This window comes from Sciurus carolinensis, chromosome 8, assembly GCF_902686445.1.
Source record: "Sciurus carolinensis chromosome 8, mSciCar1.2, whole genome shotgun sequence".
NCBI classification, from domain to species: domain Eukaryota; kingdom Metazoa; phylum Chordata; class Mammalia; order Rodentia; family Sciuridae; genus Sciurus; species Sciurus carolinensis.
Window position 1 is genome coordinate 63,085,765 of NC_062220.1, and position 18,644 is coordinate 63,104,408.

Here is an 18,644-nt window from a genome sequence, read left to right on the forward strand (position 1 = left end):
GCTCATTTAGCGATAGGTTTATATTAGCATGGGGGACGATTTACCAGTCATGTTCCCAGACACCAGGCCTGGGCCAAGCTTTGTGAGCCGCCCTCCTAAGGAGAGCTGTCTCAGGCCTTTGTCAGAAGCCAGACAAATACGCATTCACATTCATGGCTCTACAAATGACCCCCACACACAAGGAGGGCCACAACTAGAAACCCAATTTCTCTACCATCGGTTAAACAGACTACATACTGAAACAGACATTTTTTTTGTCCAAGATAAACTAGAGTGTATTTTAATAAAATTCTCCTAGAGGAAAAGATAACAAAACATCAATAACAGAAAAATAACAAGAAATGCTTGAGTTTACCAATAGATAGAAACAAGCATATAATCTACTTTGTCCAAATGGACCCTAATCACAGAAAAACTGAGTTTTCTGTTCAGTATTAATCTTAACCTATTTGTTTGCCTTTTAAGATCCTATCCTAAACTTGGCATAAAATCCATCCTTAAAGGATTATTAAAGGAAGTTCTCAGAGTCCACAGGAGACACACTTGGCCTCCAGACTAAGCCAACCTGGGGCAGACCAGACTCTGAGGGTGAAGCGGGAACAGTGGATACCTCGTTTCCAGTGATATCCATAGCGCTCCTCTGATACCTACAGAACTCAGAATTCGGAACGACTTGGAAGCAAGACTCTTATCTGGACTTGCGAGCTTGTCAAGGAAAAGCTGATCTCAGTCAAAAGAAATGCAAAACTCCAGCTCTGAGTTCTTAAGGTGATCTGTGACAGAGAGATAAGCACAGGTACAATTGAAAGGAAAAAATACCAAGGGCAGTCTGTCAGATCACTGACTAGCCAAAACCAGTGTGAAGCCCAGTGAGTGGGCTGAGAACAGGAATAAGTAGCTGCTGCAAATAGGCCAGCCATAATTACCATAAGACTAATCGTCAGGTAACACCCTGGCCAATTCAGAGGCGTAAATCAACAAATGCAGCCACAAAAGCAGTGGCTGCACATTGAAGCTGTCAGCAGCTGAAGGGGCGTTAGAAAAGGATAAGGGCTTTGAAGGAGAAGTTGCTTTTATAGTTAAGTCCTTGAAAGAGAAGCTCAGGAGATAGGTACTTCAACTCTACTCTAGTCCTCAGGATAAGAATTTGTTGATTATAAACTCAGTGGCAAGTGGAGTTCCTCCTCTCTGACATGCATCTCAGCCACTGGCGGGAATAAGGGAACTTACCTACTGAGAAAAAAATCAAAAGAGGATACATCAAAAGCAATGCCCTCCTTGGTGCTAGTGGTTGCTATTCAAATTAAATCTAAAAAGTTAAGAGAAAAGAAAGTATGTATTTTGGTTTTAAAACTGCACTGGAATAAATTATACAAATTAGCTCCCTACCTTGAAATACAGATGTCCTTCCCTAGCATTCAGGGCACACAGCCACACAGCCAGGGCAAGGTAAACAGAGGTGCCATTGGATGAAAAAATGCCCAGCACAAGCAGTTCAGAACAAAGTGGAGCATTTCCCCTGGTAACATTTGCCATTCAGAGTTGATTGAAATAAAGCAAATATGCTTTTCAGTCTTGGTTGGTGCTCTGGACTGCTTGTTCTCTTAAAAGCAACAGAGCGAGTCTTTATGAATAGAATACTGAAGAGAGTCCAGTTGTCAGTGGGAGCCTCAGTGGTCTTTAGGAGGCCAGGCAGGGTTAAAAAGGATGAAGCTGAATTCTCACTATGTAAATGGCCCAGTGACAACTAACACCAAATACACACACAACGGGAAAGAAATAGCCAATCTGCAAATTATACTTCTGCCTACACTTCCATTTTCAAAGTTAATTGCTTCTTTAATAGGTTTTGACTTGATTACAGGCCCTTGGTAAATGAAATTGTTTACATTTTATAAGTATAATAAAACTGCACTAAGTAGAGAAAAGATCTATCTAGTGACTACAGCTGAAAAAATGAATTGGCCAAATAGTTGAGTTGAAAGTCTCAATCAGTAAATTAAAATGACTTACAGCCATCATATCAGAACACCAGTTTCAGCAGAACTGGTCTTTACTTAGATGGCAATAAGCAATGCTTGTTTGCTTATTCTTCTTAATAATGTACAGTGCAAATAGACATAAGCGTATCCTTATAATCTTATTTATAATTATTTGCTCAGCAATTCCTTTCTTCCTTCTGATTATTCAAACATAAACTCCAGACACTATCCCTTTACCAAATATTCTGTATAGGACAAATCCTGGGATGAATGTTATTAATATAATTAATATTTCCTCAACTAAACCAAGATTTACTAAGTACCTACTGTATGTACAACTCTTTGCAGACACCAAAGTAAGAGTCCCAGCCCTCAGTGAGCAGACAATCTAATAATGAGGACATGTGTAACAACTGTTTCTAACAGAGGGACAGTGAATGAAAAGGTCTCAAAGGATCTGCTCTCATGAAAAAATTAAAATGGTTTTTATTAATTATTCATAAAATTTAATAAGTGCATCTAGAGTGTTAAGAATTCTTGAAGAGCACTTGGCTTGTTCAGTTTGTTAAGCATTTCCTTTGTAATATTCAAACCAATAATTCGTACTGTTTCTGAGGAAAGGACTTGCTGAGTATGGATGAACCTCTGCTTAGACCTTATCTGAATTATAGATTCCAAGTTAGTGGACCAGAAGTTCATCCAACAAATTTGCTAATCATTCCTCTTCCCTTCCCGAAGCCATCAGTCAGCTAGGGAAGTCTGAAGCCCTGCACTGTCACCTAAGCCTTGGGTGTGCTGATATGCCCCATGGGAAGACAAAGAAAGAGTGGCCATTGACTCACCTCCTCCTCAGAGGCTAGTTTATGGGAGCCGTAAGTGGCTCTGTAGCCTTTGCACTAATTCACCTGCATTTCCAATAGGGCAAAAGGCGGCTTGCTTCAATAATAAATTTTGAAATTTAATTTCATCTTCTGACATTCATGGTTGAACGTATCTTCCTTTTCCATGAGAGGTTCCACAAATCACTCAAGAACACCTTCTGCTGAGTAAGAGGAAATGATAAAGCACCCAGGGAAGAGAACGGGCTGTCTGGCAGAACCCTGGGCTACATCACACAGACAGCAGGGTTCCTCTTCCTGCCTAAAAGGCTCAACACTGCTCTCTGCAGCATTTAGACCACCCGAGGAATTCTCTACCAGTGAAACTCAATATGTTCCTGTTCCACAGAGTCAGAGACAAGGGCTTCCTTAAAGAACACGTAACTCTGAAATTCCTTGTGTTCAGCCCAAACCTCAGGTATCATTCTTTGGGTGAGGGAGAAATTCCATTTCTTCACATTGTTTTATTTCAACTCATGGACTATAATAATATTTCTCTTTGTTACATATTCTTATATGATTTCCAACATGCATTCTTTTCTCCTTAAGGATATAGTAAGTGATACACCACCAATACCTGCAAGTCCTTGCTGATTAGGCATTCAAGACCCTAATAAAATGTATTTGACCATGCAGTGACCAAAAATTATCCCAGGAAGGATCCATTTCTCTCTGAAGCTCCAATCAAAGTTGTGGAAGGAGATGAGTGAACCAAGAGCTGTCTTTCCCAACTCGCATTGAGAAGAGTACCCATATGTATCTTGGAAAACTTAGTTAAAGATTCCTGCTCCTCCAGTAACCTGTCCTGCAGCATCTTATTTTAGGGTCTAATTGAAACATTCTTTTCCTTGCCCTAAGAGACATGAAACTGTCCATAAGAGCCTACTGTTCACACAAGTCCAGGAGGAAAGGGAGGATTTCTTAGCAGAAACTCTGATAAATATCAGTGATATCACAGATAAACATCATTGATAATATCAGACAGACCTCAGAGAAGTCACAAAATCAAGAAAGTGTTTCTTAAGTGGTAGGGAAGAGGGAGGTGAGTAGCAGAAGTCAGGTGACCATATTAAATATGAAGATTCAGAAAACCCCATGAGGCTAAAAATGGGGGCTGTACCACTTCTTTGAGAGGAATTAGAAGTATCTCTCTCTCCCTCTCACCCTCCATTCTCCTCCTCCTCTCAGTCTTTGTCTCCAGCCCTACACACACCAGCTTTAGAGCAATGATTCAGGCTTTTAAATATACAAATGCTCATACTTCCTCTCATATTCCACATACCCACAGGAGATGGAGATGGGACACTCTACTTTTTAAATGCTATCCCAGTAAATTCACAGAACTCCGTGCCCTGTAGGTTGCTGGATCTGTCTCTAACTCTGCCTTTTGTAAAAGAGGACCCTACCTCCTCCTTCACCATCTAGTGAGTCACTCTGCATTCTAAGACTTTCAGTCATTACAACTTAGAAAAAGAAAGAAGACTGACTTTTCCTCCCGTTGCTGTCCCATCTTCCACCTCCTGACCTTTTTGACAATCTGAGCATGGTCTTCACTCTCCTTATTGTGGATAGTCTGACCCTGTGCTTCACAGCATGAGAGCGTTGATTCAAGATGAGCTTCTAACCCCTCAGCTAGACCCATTCTGAAGTTGGTGCTGCATGCCAAAGCTGTTTTTCCTACTGTCTGATTTTTACTTGTCTTAAAATAAAGACATTACAGAAAAAGTTTTGATCCTTGTGAAGTAGTTTGCAACCAAACCCTGGTGTTCAGGTGTTCAAAGCAAAGTCCCATATCTTAGGACCAATTTTTGCATGGGTCCAGCAACTGCCATAACCAGCAAATGTCAAGTCTCCAAAGCATCACTTTAGAAGTGCCTGTGCCTACTGCCCTATCCTAGTTCTCCCAAGTCAAGTAACACACCAGCTATAGTTTCTAAGTGAAAGTACCCTAAACCTCTCTAGAGCTTTTATTTCTAATGGGAGAAATAGTCCATAAGCCAGCTCTCCTTTTTCTTTTTCATTAAAGACTATTTCTTTAGATTCGTTTTAGGTTCACAGCGAATTTAAAAAAAGATACAGGTATTTCTCATATATTCCCTGGCTCCACACACGTACAGCGTCCCCCATCGTCACCATGCCCTATCACAGTGGTACATTTGTTACATATGCTGACCCTACTGTAACATATCATTATTACCCAAGGTTCACAGTTTACCCTAGGGTTCATTCCCAGCGCATACATTCTATGGATGTGAACAGATGTGTAATGACATGTATCTATAATGGAGTATTTTAACTGCTCTAAAAAACCTCGTTATTCTTCATATTCACCCCCCTTCCCTTCTAACCCCTGAAAACCACTGATTTTTGTACTAACTCCATATTTTTGTCACTCTGACTAGAATTTTGTTTTTCATAAACTCTGCCCCAACTCTTGTTCAATGTTACTATTGCCGCAGAGTCCTGTTCTGATAAAGACCTCCCAATGTTTCTTTTTAAATGAATTCCCTCAGGACCAAAGATAAACTCATACAATGCTTTACCCTAAGCTTAAATTCTATGGTCTAATCACAACAAAATCTCTAAACTTTGGGAATCACATATTCTTTAATGTAGTATTTGGACTCAAAAATACTTTAGTAGAACAACAAACACATAGCCAGGACTGAACAGTTAATACCTAAGACACTTGCTTACAGAATAACGCACCTTTACACTTCTTTAGAAAGCTCTCTGGTCTTTTCAGGGTGTACATACTCTAACTGTAGTGACCCTGGCTTCATGAGGATCCTGGGTTTTAGGGCTGAACACATAACTCCTAGCATGAGCCCTAAATATACCTAGCGCAGTATGCAGCCCTCTGATTCTCGCATTTACTGTAGTTTCTACTCCAACCTTCACAACTATTTCTTTCCACCATGTTCTGAACCCTTTTATTTGACCTGGGTATGAGGTTTCCCAGCACTCACATCTTTCAAGCCCAGTAAATGTCATGTTTAAAATCAAATGAGAGCCTTCTCTGTGTGACACTAAACAGCTTGATCATTTTTGTGCAAAATTACTTGCATCTTGGCAGGGCTAAATGGTAAACTCAATTAATAAATCCTGAAATTTAATTTCCACGTGTGACATTCATTGTGAAACATTCACTTCCTTGCCACAGGGAGTTCTCCTTCCTTTCAACCAGAGGCGTTAGGTCTCCCGCTTTGTTCTCTTAACTCAGACACACACCATAGAAGGAAAAAGACCCCCTGGGGCACCATCCATAATCAGTGTGGAGTCCTAGTCCATTCTGCACCTTGAAGCCTTATACATAGAACACATGTGGAGCAAGTCGGGCCTGTGGAACACATGTGGAGCAAGTTTTACCTGTGTACACTGGCAAAGAGGAAATCAGGCCTCCACATGTCTGAGCTTCCTGGATCAAGTGTTCTTCACAATGAGCACATGCCCCTTCTCCTCACACTGTGCCTCGCTGAGAGCATGGTAGCAGGTGTGGCAGGGCCAATTATTGCCTGTACTAGGGGTCTTGTCTCTTGGAGCTTGTTGACCTAGATATTCCAGAATTTCTAGTGTCCATCTTTGTGTAGGTAAAGCACAGCTGTCCATCAACTGAGCCAGACATAGTCCAGGAGGTTTTAGTTGGTTTATTCATTGCTAAGAGGTTGGCTTCAAAGCACAGTTCAGATCAGGTGAGTACAGCAGAATGGAACAGGCAAGACTTTGCTGCAATTCTTTTTAGCTTTATTTATTTTTTCCAGAAAGCAATTACACCCAGCAAGTCAACTGTGAAGTTTGAATATAAATAAGCAGAATGTTAGAGGTGAGGAGAACTACAAGAATTCATGAGTTTATTAGAGAAAACATAAATGTAAACATGGACACACCATGTCTTTATTTTAGAATTGTTTAAATTTAGAAATGATTACTGTGACTGATTCTCAAATGACAGCTGATATCGCTAAAACATCCCATTGTTACAAGAAATTTTTGTAAGAATTCTGGCATTACCATTTCAAATTTTATTAACATTTGTGCCTCCCTAAAAGCACCTCAGGATGCCCTCCACGTTTTGAGAAAATTCTACTTTGAAAATACACATGTAGCTCAGTCTTTCACTAATTTCACTTGCTGCATGCTTGATAGGATTAGCTTTACTTAAAGTCTTTATTCTTACTACCTAGATAATTTTTATTCAACTGCTCTAAACATACTAAGCAATCTTGATTCTAACAGTAATAATATATCTTTGTCACTGGTTCTGTTAATTCTAATGATTGGTCCTAGGCTGTTCCTCCCCTTCCTTTAGGAATGGTACCTTCCAGTCTCTCCATGTGCATGAAAAGTGACAAGCATGGGTCCCCATATTTCTACTTATTGGGCCACCCTAAAGACACGGTTTGTAAAATCTGCATGAATATTATCTTTCTCTAATGAGCCTTGGTTTTGCATATGTTTTTAACTGGTGTATGATGCTTTCTCTTTCATAGTAGCTTATCTAATTACTGCTAGAGTTCTGGAAGATATTTATAGCAGAGACCTTATAAGTGATAAGGATAAGATTTGTGGATTCATGAGAATTTGAGATGCACTGAATACTAGGGGGACCAGCCCAGCCTGGACCCAGCAGGACAGAAGGCATGGGAGAGAACTAAGTTCTTCACATAGTTCAAAAAATCCCTGGACTTCAAAGCAGATACCTAATTTACAGCTCAATTACAGACAGCTCCAACTGAAATCACCCTTTTGCACCAGACAGGAAGCCACAATCAGCAGCCCTAGGAACTCTGAACCCCAGGCGGCATTGTGGGTTCCCAGCTTGCCTTGTGGCAGTTATTCAGTCACTGGATCCTCTCATCTTCCTTCCTCCATACTCAGTGATGTGCCAAGTTTAAATGAAAAAAAAATTTTTTTTGATCTAAGAAGAGTCCATTTATAACTATGTTTTCAAAGTAGTCTTAACTATACATCCAAACAGTATTCCCCATTATTTCAAAATAAATATTCCCAGGTGTTGGCTATATTTCAGTTTAATGTGTAGTAAAAATTCTCAAGGAAAGAAGAAGTACCTCACATACATTAAATCAGAAGGTAAATGGTAGCCTTGCAACTATGATTTAAGCAACTTTTTACCCCAAATACATTACTAGAGGAGCCTACTTTCCACTGCCGAGTCCTACAGTGGCATGTGGCTACTGCCATAATTTACCTGGAATGAGATTGTTAAATGTCAGTTTGGCTTTTTAACAGAAACTGAAACTCATGCTCAGTCTCCACAGTTAGCCATGTAAGTATGAATCAAACTGACACATTTCTCAGTTCTGATTCGATTACACCCCACTCGTACTGTCACAGCCACGGCTAAGCATTTCTCCACCAAACTCTTTTAAGCTAGCTCTCTAAATTTTTTCTGAAACATATTTTGCAATTGTTAATGATCTTGCTAATTATCATTAACATTCAGGATTGATTTAAATTTAACATGAAAGACAATATTATTCACTAAGGGAATTATTTAATTGGCCTACTGCTAAACATTTCCTTATCGAATAGTTTTATGCTGATATAATTATCTAGACACACACATACCCTGTCACAATCACTCCTTGAAGATGTGTACAAAAACAAATTTTAATTGTATCAGTTCTCTTAAGTGTCTCTCAAGGATAGATTATTGATTGGGGTAAAGCTAAGTTAGGCATAAAGGAAAAAGTTGCGATGTGTTAGAAAAAAAATAAAGCCATGGAATAATTATTGGGAAACTCTAGTCCAGTGACCATAATTTAAAGACGTATGCTTTTTTGCTTCTGACAAAAGAAAGAAGTATTCTTGTTGTATGATTGACTGTCTATAATTCAAGGGGATGAACAGGCCTGAATCAGCTCACTTGAGTCACTAATTTAAAAAAAAGAGAGAGAGAGAATGAAAAAGATGACTCTGTGTTTCAGTTCAGTTCTACAAATCTAACAAGTACCTCCTGTGACCCCAGGCATGTTCTCAGGACTAGGGATATAAAGATTAACAGGAAAAGCTCTGCCATGCACACTCACAAGCTAGTAGGAGAGAGGAAGAAAATCAGGTAATGGAACAAATATTAATAGTGTTGGCAAAGGGTGATAAGAACCCAAAGTAGGTGGTATACTAAACCTGCTTAGCAGAGTTATAGAACGTTCTACCCAAGAGGTAGTATGGACCTTGAGTGACAAGTCCAATTTCACCTGACTGAACAGGAGGTAAGGCTATCTCCGAGTAGAGGAAACAGCTAACACAAAGTCAGGGGAACGTGTTTAAAACAGCTGCAACATAAGCTAAATGAGAAAGAGGGCAGATAAAAGGAAAGGAGCTTTACTTGAAAGTCCTGCTGGGACTGTATGTAGCTCAGTGATAGAACGTGTGTTTAGTATGCACAAGGCTCTGGGTTAAATTCCCAGCAACAACAAGGGGGGAAAGTCTTCTTTCAACAAAGGAGGGTAGGGGTTGTGACTTGGTTATTAGAGCACTTGCCTAGCATGTGTGAGGCACTGGGTTCTGGGTTCGATCCTCAGTACCACATTAAAAAAAAAAAAAAACAAGCAAAGGAAGTCAAAGTTCATATAATCAAATATCATCAGACAATGTTTTAAAGGTACAAGTATCTCTATTTAGAAATATACCTCAGTAATATTTAAGATGGGTTTATTAGGAAAATACAGTTGAACTGTTATAGCAAAAGTTGAGGTAAATGATGTCAGGGTCAGAATTAGGCAAGTGAAGGTAGAAGAAACATTATTTACAAGTACTGAAGTTGTAAATAATGGCAGTGAAGGAGAGAGTCGGGAAGGTAACAAGGCTCTTTTTAGACTTGTCAAGTTTCCGGTATCTGAAGGACACTTACATGAGTCAACGCAGAAACAGGGCACTTGGGTATAGATCCCAGGAGGTGGAGACAGAGCATTTGGGGATTTTAGAAAGGACAGTGGATCCATGAGTGAAGATGAGCTCCTCCAGAGAGGCCACACAGTATACAGAAAGCCCAGTGATAGTTATATTTACATGACAAGTAGGAGAAGCTGGTGAAGATCAGGAGACTCCAATGTTCCCAAACAGGGCCCATTTTCCCCACCTCACAGTATGCCAATTACTTAGTGCATTTTATAAAAGAGAAGGTTTATTTGCAAGGCAAGTAGGTGTCAAGAGGGAGACCCAAGTCTCAAATTTCCCTCACAAGGGTAAGATTTGAGCATAATTATGTGATAATTAAACAGGGTGACTTCAGGAATGAGGAAAGGTGACCAGGGGTGAAGTAGTCTGCATGCATGTAATCAATCTTCATGGCTCTTCATGGGATGCATGTTCAGAAAATGGCAGCATTGGTGTGATCTAAGGGTGAGGCTTTCAGCTTCTGATGTCATAACGTCACCCATCAGACACTTGTGGGGGGCCCAAGCAAAGAGTCGGTGGTTTCAATAGAAATGTCCTTCCAGTTCCTGAAAAGTAACCTACATAGGCATTAGCATCACAACCCACATGTCAGAGGTGTTATCTGCAGATAAAGTTAGTGAGAGACTAATAATATATTGCTCAGCTATGTGACCTCCAAAACTGGTGATTTTTAATAAGTCAACTAAAAGCAAGTGAAGCTAGAGAGTTTATTCAGGTTTTTAATCTGTTTCAGCAGTCTGAGAGATAGGGGGAGAAGGAGAATATATGGAAGCCAGAGAGAGGGCCTCAGGGAGGCTGCAAGGAGAATTGCCCACTTACTTGATAAAATGCGGCTGCTCCACCTTGAGATAGACTGGGGAGAGGGTTAGCTGGGGAGGGCCTGGGAACAGAACCCCGCTCTTCTGCCTGGTTTGCCCAGTGCCAGGTTTGTAGCCCTTAAGCAAGGATGGCTCAGACTATGAGTGGGAAATGGCTTTTACTTTACCTGCCACTCCATGGACCTCACCATAGACCTTTCCCACACCTTGCCTCATGTTCTGAGTCACTGAGGGAATCTACCCAGCATAGATAACCATCTCTAATAACTAGGGCTCCTACTGAGCTCCTGTCATGGGAAGCCAGGCCCTGGGTTTTCTGACTTGTTTTTTTCAGAAGGCTGGGGTGGTCACAGTACAAAGATGAAGAAGATAAAACATTCGGCCTTTGGTTTTTTTTGGGGGGGGAGTTGGCTTATTTCCCTAGCATGATATTCTCTAATTCCATCTATATACCAGCAAATGTCAGAATTTCATTCTTCTTTAAAGCTGAGTAATATTCCATCGTGTATATATGTGTGTATTTACATACACACACACACACACACACACACACACACACATATATAGCACATTCTCTTTATTCACTCATCTGTTGAAGGGCACCTAGGTCGGTTCCTTAGTTTAGCTATTGTGAATTGAACTGCTATAAACATTGATGTGGCTGTGTCACTGTGTCATTGATGTGGCTGTTAATTGTACAACTAATTAGAACAAATAAAATTTAAAAACTAAGAAAAATAGATGAATAAGACACCATTTCTATCCTAAAGTAACTCTCTATGTGGGTGCTCATTGTTTATTTTAAAAAGTCTGCCAGGCACAGTGGAGCTTGCCTGTAATCCCAATAACTTGGCAAGAGAATCACAAGTTCAAAACCAGCCTCAGAAACCTAATGAGACCCTGTCTCAAAATAAAATACAAAAAGAACTGAGGATGTTGCTCAGTGGTTAAGTACCCCTGAGTTCAATCCCTGGATCCCCAGTACCAGAAAAAAGTCTTTGCTGGGTGTGGTGGCACACACCTGTAATCCCAATGACTTGGGGTGACAAGAAAGACAGCAAGTTCAAAGCCAACCTGGGCAATTTAGTGAGGTCCTATTTCAAAACAAATAAAAAGGACTGGGGATGTGTCTCTGTGGTTAAGCACCCGGGTTCTGTCCCCAGTACCAGAAAAAGAAACAGAAGCAGAAAAACTCTTTAATCTGAAATCATGTACTATGTGCTTAAAGTTTCAACATGTCCTGAAAACAAGCATGCTGTGTTTAATTTTATCTTTTCCTATAATTTATTGCATTTTAAAATCTGAATTTCATAAAGAATTTTAAAAATGTGAAAGTGTCCCAGTAAAGACCACCAATCTCACCACGTAACAAAATCCAATAACTAATTCTATTCTCCAGCCCCTTGGGACTCCCTGTGACCACCAACACTATTGGTCACTGCATCAGCTGCATTCTCTTCCCTCTCCAATTGCTCCTCTAGGGCCTCCAACCCTGTTCCCATTGATATCACCTCCTCCCATCCTCTCCTCCATGGTCTCATGGTTCCACCTGTCGCCGCTGTGCAAACGACTCTGGTATCCGTTATGTTATCTTGTCCTTCATTCCACAACTCCAGCCCAAGACTTCCAAGTACCTGCTGGACATTTTTACCCTGAAAACCCACATTTATGTATTCCAAATTGTATCCATGACCTTTCCTCCTGAAATAACCTATTAAGGGACCATTAGACCTCGTAGTTGCCTAGCCAAAACCATCTTAACTGACTTCCCCCACTCAGATATATATACAATGAGTTCCCAAGTTTGAACGCTACTCTCATCTTCACGTCAACCGTCTCTTCCATTCCTCTGGTCATTCTACCCTGGTTAAGTCCACTCTCCTGGAACAGCTTTCTAGGTTTTCCCTACTTTAGTAGCCAGTCTTCTTTGCTTATTGAGTCCACAGCAATTGTGCTAAAAGATTGCCCACAAAAGAAAACATTTCCATAAGAAACAAAAACAAAATAAGACCTAATTAAGTCCCCAAAGCCATTCCTGATCTGGCCCCATTCTGCTTTTCAGTCTCTCATCTCCTGCAATATCCTATCATGTATCTGGGCTTCAGCTGCACGGAACAACTTTCATTATTCTACATTCTGACCTTCATGGTTGGGCATATGCTGACCTCTTGGCTTGGAAAACCCTTCCCCCAAGTTTTTCCTCCTTCAAGACTGATGGTCAAAGGTTGCCTTCTCCATGAATCTTTATTTCCCCAAGTCCACCAATCAGAAGTGGCCTGAAATCTCATCACCTTTCGAAGATGTCTCCTGTTCTCTCACTTCCTGTTTTACAACATCCTTATCAGTGTTTGCTTACTTCCTTCTCTGTAAGGAATTCAGGCCCCTGGAGGGCAAGGACTTTATGTTAGTAGTGTAGGTTCTTAATACAAGGCTTTGCAGATTCAGAAAAAACAGAGTGAATAAAGAAGTGAATGAGTAAACATCTTGCAGCATCACAAAGTAATCATTCTGATGGAAATTTCAATATAGGTTTTTTTTTTATTTAGTTGTAGATAGACACAATACCTCTATTTATTTATTTATTTATTCATTCATTCATTCATTCATTCATTCATTTTTATGTGGTACTGAGGATCAAACCCATTGCCTCACTGGGTAGGCAAGAGCTCTATAACTGAACCACATCCCCAGTCCCTCAATATAGGTTTTTTGTTAAGATAGTTGAAGAAATCATAGGATTAATGGTCCCAATTTCCACTGACCCTCTCAACCTAATCCGGAAGTATGGTTTTTCCTTTTTCATTTTCAGATTTATTTTATTTTTGTTATAATTATTAACACTTATTAATTGCACAGATCTATGGGATTTACTGTGATATATTTGTGTATGCATGCTTGGTGCCTTGATCGTGTCCATCTACCCTTCATTCACCCTTGTTCCTCTCCTCCTAACACCCTTCCCAGTCCCTAGTAAATTCTTCTTCTACTTTCAGACATCTTTTTTTTTTCTTTTCCAGTTCCCACATATGAGAGATAACAAGTGATAGTTGTCCTTGTCTGGCTTATTTCATTTAACATGATATCCTCCAATTCCATCCAGTTTCCTGCAAATGACAGGATTTTATTCTTTAGGCCTGAATAATGAACCACTGTGTAAATGTACCACACTTTCTTTAGTTATTCATCTGTTGACAAGCACATAGGCTAATTCCATATCTTAGCTGTTGTGAATAGTGCTGCAAAAAAATGTATATGCAAATACATCATTTTTATGCTGACTTCTTATATAATATATGCCCAGAGATAGGACAACTAGATCATATGGCAGTTCTAGTTTTAGATTTTTGAGAAACCTCTGTATTATTTTCTATAGCTGGACTAATTTAAATTCCCAACAACATTGTATAAGGGATCCTTTTTCTCCACATTCTCACCAGCATTTGATTTGGTTTTTGTTTTGTTTACTTTTGATAATAGGTATTCCAGTTGGGGTCAGATGGAATTTCAGTGTAGCTTTGAGTTGCATTTCCCTGATGGCTAATGATAGTAAGCATCTTCTCATGTATTTACTGACCATTTGTATTTCTTTTGGGAAGTGTCTACTCAGATCACTTGCCTATTTTTGAATTGGCATATTTGTAGTTTTGTTAAGTTTTTTGAGATCTTTATATACGAACCACCTCGAAGAGGAATGATAGGCTAACATTTTCTCCTGTTTTGTAGTTGTCTCTTCACTCTATCAGTTGTTCACTTTGCTGTGCAGAAGTGTTTGTTTGATATAATCCCATTTGTCAATCTCAACTTTCATTTTCTGTGTTATTGGAGTCCCTTCCAAAAAATCATTGCCCATACCAATACCTTGAAATGTTTCCCTTACATTTTCCTTTAGTAGTTTTAGAGTTTCAGGTCTTACATTAAGGTCTTTGATTCATTTTGAGTTCAGTTTTATATGGGGTGAGAAACGTTGCAAGCTTCGATTTCTGCGTGTGGATATCCAGTTTTACCAGCACCATTTTTTAAAGAGGCTATCTTTTTTCCAACGTATATTTTGGCATCTTTGTTGGCAATCAGTTGACTACAGATATGTGGGTTTATTTTTGGGACCTCTATTCTATTCCATTAGTCTATGTCTTTTTATGCCAACACTATGCTTTTTTGTTACTATGGTTCTATAGTATACCTTGAAATCATATATCTGATGTCTCCACTTTGCTCTTTTTGCTCAAGATTGTTTTGACTATGCAGGGCCTTTTGTGCATGCATACAAATTTTAAGATTTTTTTTTCCAGTTCTGTGAAGAATGACACTGATATTTTGGTGAGGATTACATTGAATCTGTAGATCACTTTCAGTAGGATGAACATTTTAACAATATTAATTCTTTCAATCCATGAACATGGGAGGTCTTGCCATCTTTTAGTGTCTTCTTCAATTCTTTCTTCAGTGTTTGGTAATTTTTTTTCTTTTCTTTTTTTTTTTTTTTTTTTTTTGTTAGAGGTCTTTCACATACTTAGTTGAGATTATTTTTTGGTTTTTTATATCTTTGGGGACTATCATGGATGGAATTGCTTTCATGATTTCTTTCTCAGCCAATTCATGATGGTGTATGGAAAAGTTACTGATTTTTGTCTTTTGATTTTGTGTCCTGATATTGTACAGAATTCATTTATTAGTTCTAAAATTTTTCAAGGGGAAACTTTCGGTTTTTCCATATATAGAATCATATCATTTGTAAACAGGGATAATTTATAATTTGATTTCCTCCTTTCCTACTTGTATGGTTTTTGTTTTTGTTTTTTTCTTAATTGTTCTGGTTAAAATTTCTTGTGCTATATTGAATAATAATAGTGAGAGGGAACAATTTGTCTTGTCTCTGATCTTAGAGAAAATGCTTTCAGTATTTCCCTATTCAGTATGATGCTGGCTATGGGTTTGAGGTATGATCCTTTTAGCTTGGTTTAGAGCTTTGAACATGAAAGAAGACTGAATTTTACCAAATGTCTGTTCCACATCTATTGAGATAATCATGATTTTCATTCTTGTGTGACATATTATATTTATGATTTGTTTATGTTGAACTGTTCTTGCATTCCTGGAATAAAACCAATTTGATCATGGTGTCTGATTTTTTTGATGTGCTGCTGAATTTGATTTGCAAATGTTTTGTTGAGTATTTTTGCATGTATATTCATCGGGGATACTGGCCTACAGTTTCCTTTTCTGTTGTTGTGTCCTTGTCAGGTTTTGATAATAGGGTAATGAAGGCTTAATAAAATGAGTTTGGAAGGGTTGCTTCTCTTTCAAGTCTGTGGAAAATTTGAGATGAATTGGTGTTAGTTCTTTAAAATTCAGCAGTGAAGCCTGGGTTTTCTTTATTAGGTTTTTGGTTACCGATTCAGTGACATTACTTGTTCTTGGTCTGATCAGGTTTTTTATATCCTATTGGTCTAATTTTGGTAGGTCATATGTGTTGAGAAGTTTGTCCATATCTTCTAGGTTTTCTAGTTTGTTAGCATGTCACTTTTTCAAAATAATCCTAAGTAATCCCTAATGATCCTTTGAAGTCCTACAATATCCATTGTAATGTTTTCTTCTTTTTTTTCATTTCTAATTTTATTTATCTGGGTCTATTTCATTTATTTCTGCTTGGATCTTTATTATTTTCTTCTTTTTATTAATCTTGGGTTTTATTTTTTCTTGTTTCTCCAAGACCTTGAGAGGCATCATTATTTTAAATCTATTTTTTAAACATAGGGTATAAACTTTGCTCTTAGTACTGTTTTTTGCTGTATCCCACAGGTTTTGGTACGTTTTGTTTCCATTTTCATTTGTTCTAAGGAATTTGTAAACTTCCCTCTGACTTCCTCAATGATCCACTGTTTGCTCAAAAGTGTGTTGATCAGTCTTCATCTGTTTGTGTAATCAATGTAGCTTTTCTTTCTGTTTATTTCTGGTTGCATTCCCATGCAATCAGAAAAGATATAGGATATGCTTTCAATTCTTTTGAATTTGTTAAGACTTGTTTTATCGACTTACATATGATCTATTTTAGAAAAAGTTTTTTGTCCTGATGAGAAGAATGTTGAGTTTATTTCCAGCTGGGTGTGATAGTATAAGTTTGGGCACAGTGTGTACTATGTCAGAGTGAGAGAGAGACCCACTGTCTCTGCAGATCATGCAGGAGTGGGGACACTGTAGCAGGTAGGAGGTGTGGTGTAGGTAGCAGAAGGTGGAATATGCAGCCTGTGGGGTTACTTCTACTATGGGAGCAGTGGTTCCTATCAGGTGATGGGAGTTTCCTCAGGCACTGACATTGGCTGTTACTTGAATGACTCCCTGGTATTGGCTGCCAGTAGTGGTGAGGAGCCCAAAGCATTTGTCTGGGCCCAGGTGCTTCACAGGGAGAGGCAAGGGCAGGAATCCTAGCATCCCCCTTTGTGGCACTCACACCCAGTCTTGTCAGCAGTGCATGATCAGAAAAGGTGTGGGGACAACCAGTGCAGGGGACACAGATGCAGATGCGGAAATCATCGTTAATCCCCTTTGCTGTTACTATGGCTTCCCCGCACAGAAGCAGGACTTCAACCCCCATACCCCACAAGCAGCTTTGCATGCCTATGGACAGGGACTTCGCCCAACCCCCATTCTTCAGTTGTAGTGACCACCGGGGATGAGAGGGAATGGGTTGCAGCTATAGTTGGGTAAAATTCCTCTTGACTGAGGTATTGGCAGGAGTGAGGGAACGTGGAACCCAGCCATCATTAGACGAAGTTTCTCCCAGACCTTCTTTGACTGTGTGCCTCAGGTGGGCAGCAACCAGGGCCACAGTAGTGATGCTCATACTGCCCCAGCACAACCTGTAGGCACTTTGTTGGCAAAGGTACCCGAGCACAGTGCTGGGAGAGGGTTTGAGAATAGCACCCACCCTCAGTCCTGGCACCATGGGAAACCACATACAACTGGCCACACCGACTCAGGGAGCAGGCTTCCTGATCCCCTAGTTATAGAGGATGTCACCCGCCTCCCTCCACTCCCATCCCTTTGCAGCATTCTTAGTGGTCTATGTCAGCCACACCACTGAGGCTGATGGGGGCAGCCACCTATGAAGCCGAAGCAGGGGAGTGTATGTGAGGTCTGGAGGAAGGAATATGTAGGGGTTTCTGACCTCGACAGCCATCCAAATTCCAACAGAAGGTCCCTCTTACAATGGCTCTGGGCTATAACACTGGGGTTTGCTGAGAGATGAAGTGAATTCCTTTGACAAAGCCAGGCTACTATGCAGATTTCAGTTCCCTTATTTAGGCTGTAAACCTGTAAGGGATGCAGAACTTTCCAACAGCTAGGGTTGACATTATCTCTCCTGATGGAGTTTGCTGAGGCTGCCTTTCACCTTTCCCCTGCGGAAGGGAGAACTCCCCTCCCCAGGCTGTGGAGCTCAGGGTGCTGGTGATGAGCATTTTGTTTCTCTTGCTCTAATGCTGTCCCAGGTCTCTGTATTTCACAAGCTTCTGTTTGTCTAGTGTAGAATTCCCTTGTTCTCTCATAGTCATTTACCTCAATGTTACTACACACCTCTTGCTTTGGTTCTTTGTGGAGAAGCAGGTGAGTGCTGGATACCTCTGTGCAGCCATCTTGCCTCTCAGCATTATTCCTTAACAAATATCTTCCTGTCTATTCACTTACTTCTTGTAAAGTATCTCTGGGTTAAAAGTTAAGTGGAGGAAAACTGACTAATTGAATGTTCCAGGTAATTGTTTCTGGTTCATCTAAGTTTTATTGTTTCTGTAAAGTGCTTTCTCTCAAATTGTAGTTGTGACCTACGTTGGCAGCTCAGAGTGTAGTGTAACATGTCAGGGTTAATTCTGGGCTATAGAAATGCTATGTGTAGCTCAGTTTCCTGGAGACTTGGAGCAACAGGGACCTGCAGAGGAGCTAACATTAGGTCTGTCTGAGCAGGATTCTGTGCCTGCCTTCCTGCTATGGGGAAAGGCCACCAAAAAACTTTCCAAGATCTCTTCTACCCATCTGGGTCTATAACAAGTTCA

General features: G+C 39.9%; 1 protein-coding gene across 9 annotated transcripts in view; it reads left to right on the forward strand.

The window, feature by feature from the left end:
• Magi2 (membrane associated guanylate kinase, WW and PDZ domain containing 2) overlaps positions 1 to 18,644 on the forward strand; it is a 1,289,418-nt gene that overhangs the window by 1,230,734 nt on the left and 40,040 nt on the right. For 2 of the 9 annotated variants that reach the window (XM_047561717.1, XM_047561719.1), the window contains one exon: positions 7,170 to 7,258. The exons of 6 other annotated variants lie outside the window; for them this stretch is intronic. In XM_047561717.1, coding sequence (XP_047417673.1) covers positions 7,170 to 7,258 — 89 coding nt within the window. Of the gene's footprint in view, positions 1 to 7,147; positions 7,259 to 18,644 lie in introns of all 9 variants that reach the window. One more of the 9 variants, XM_047561720.1, reaches the window with a different exon arrangement.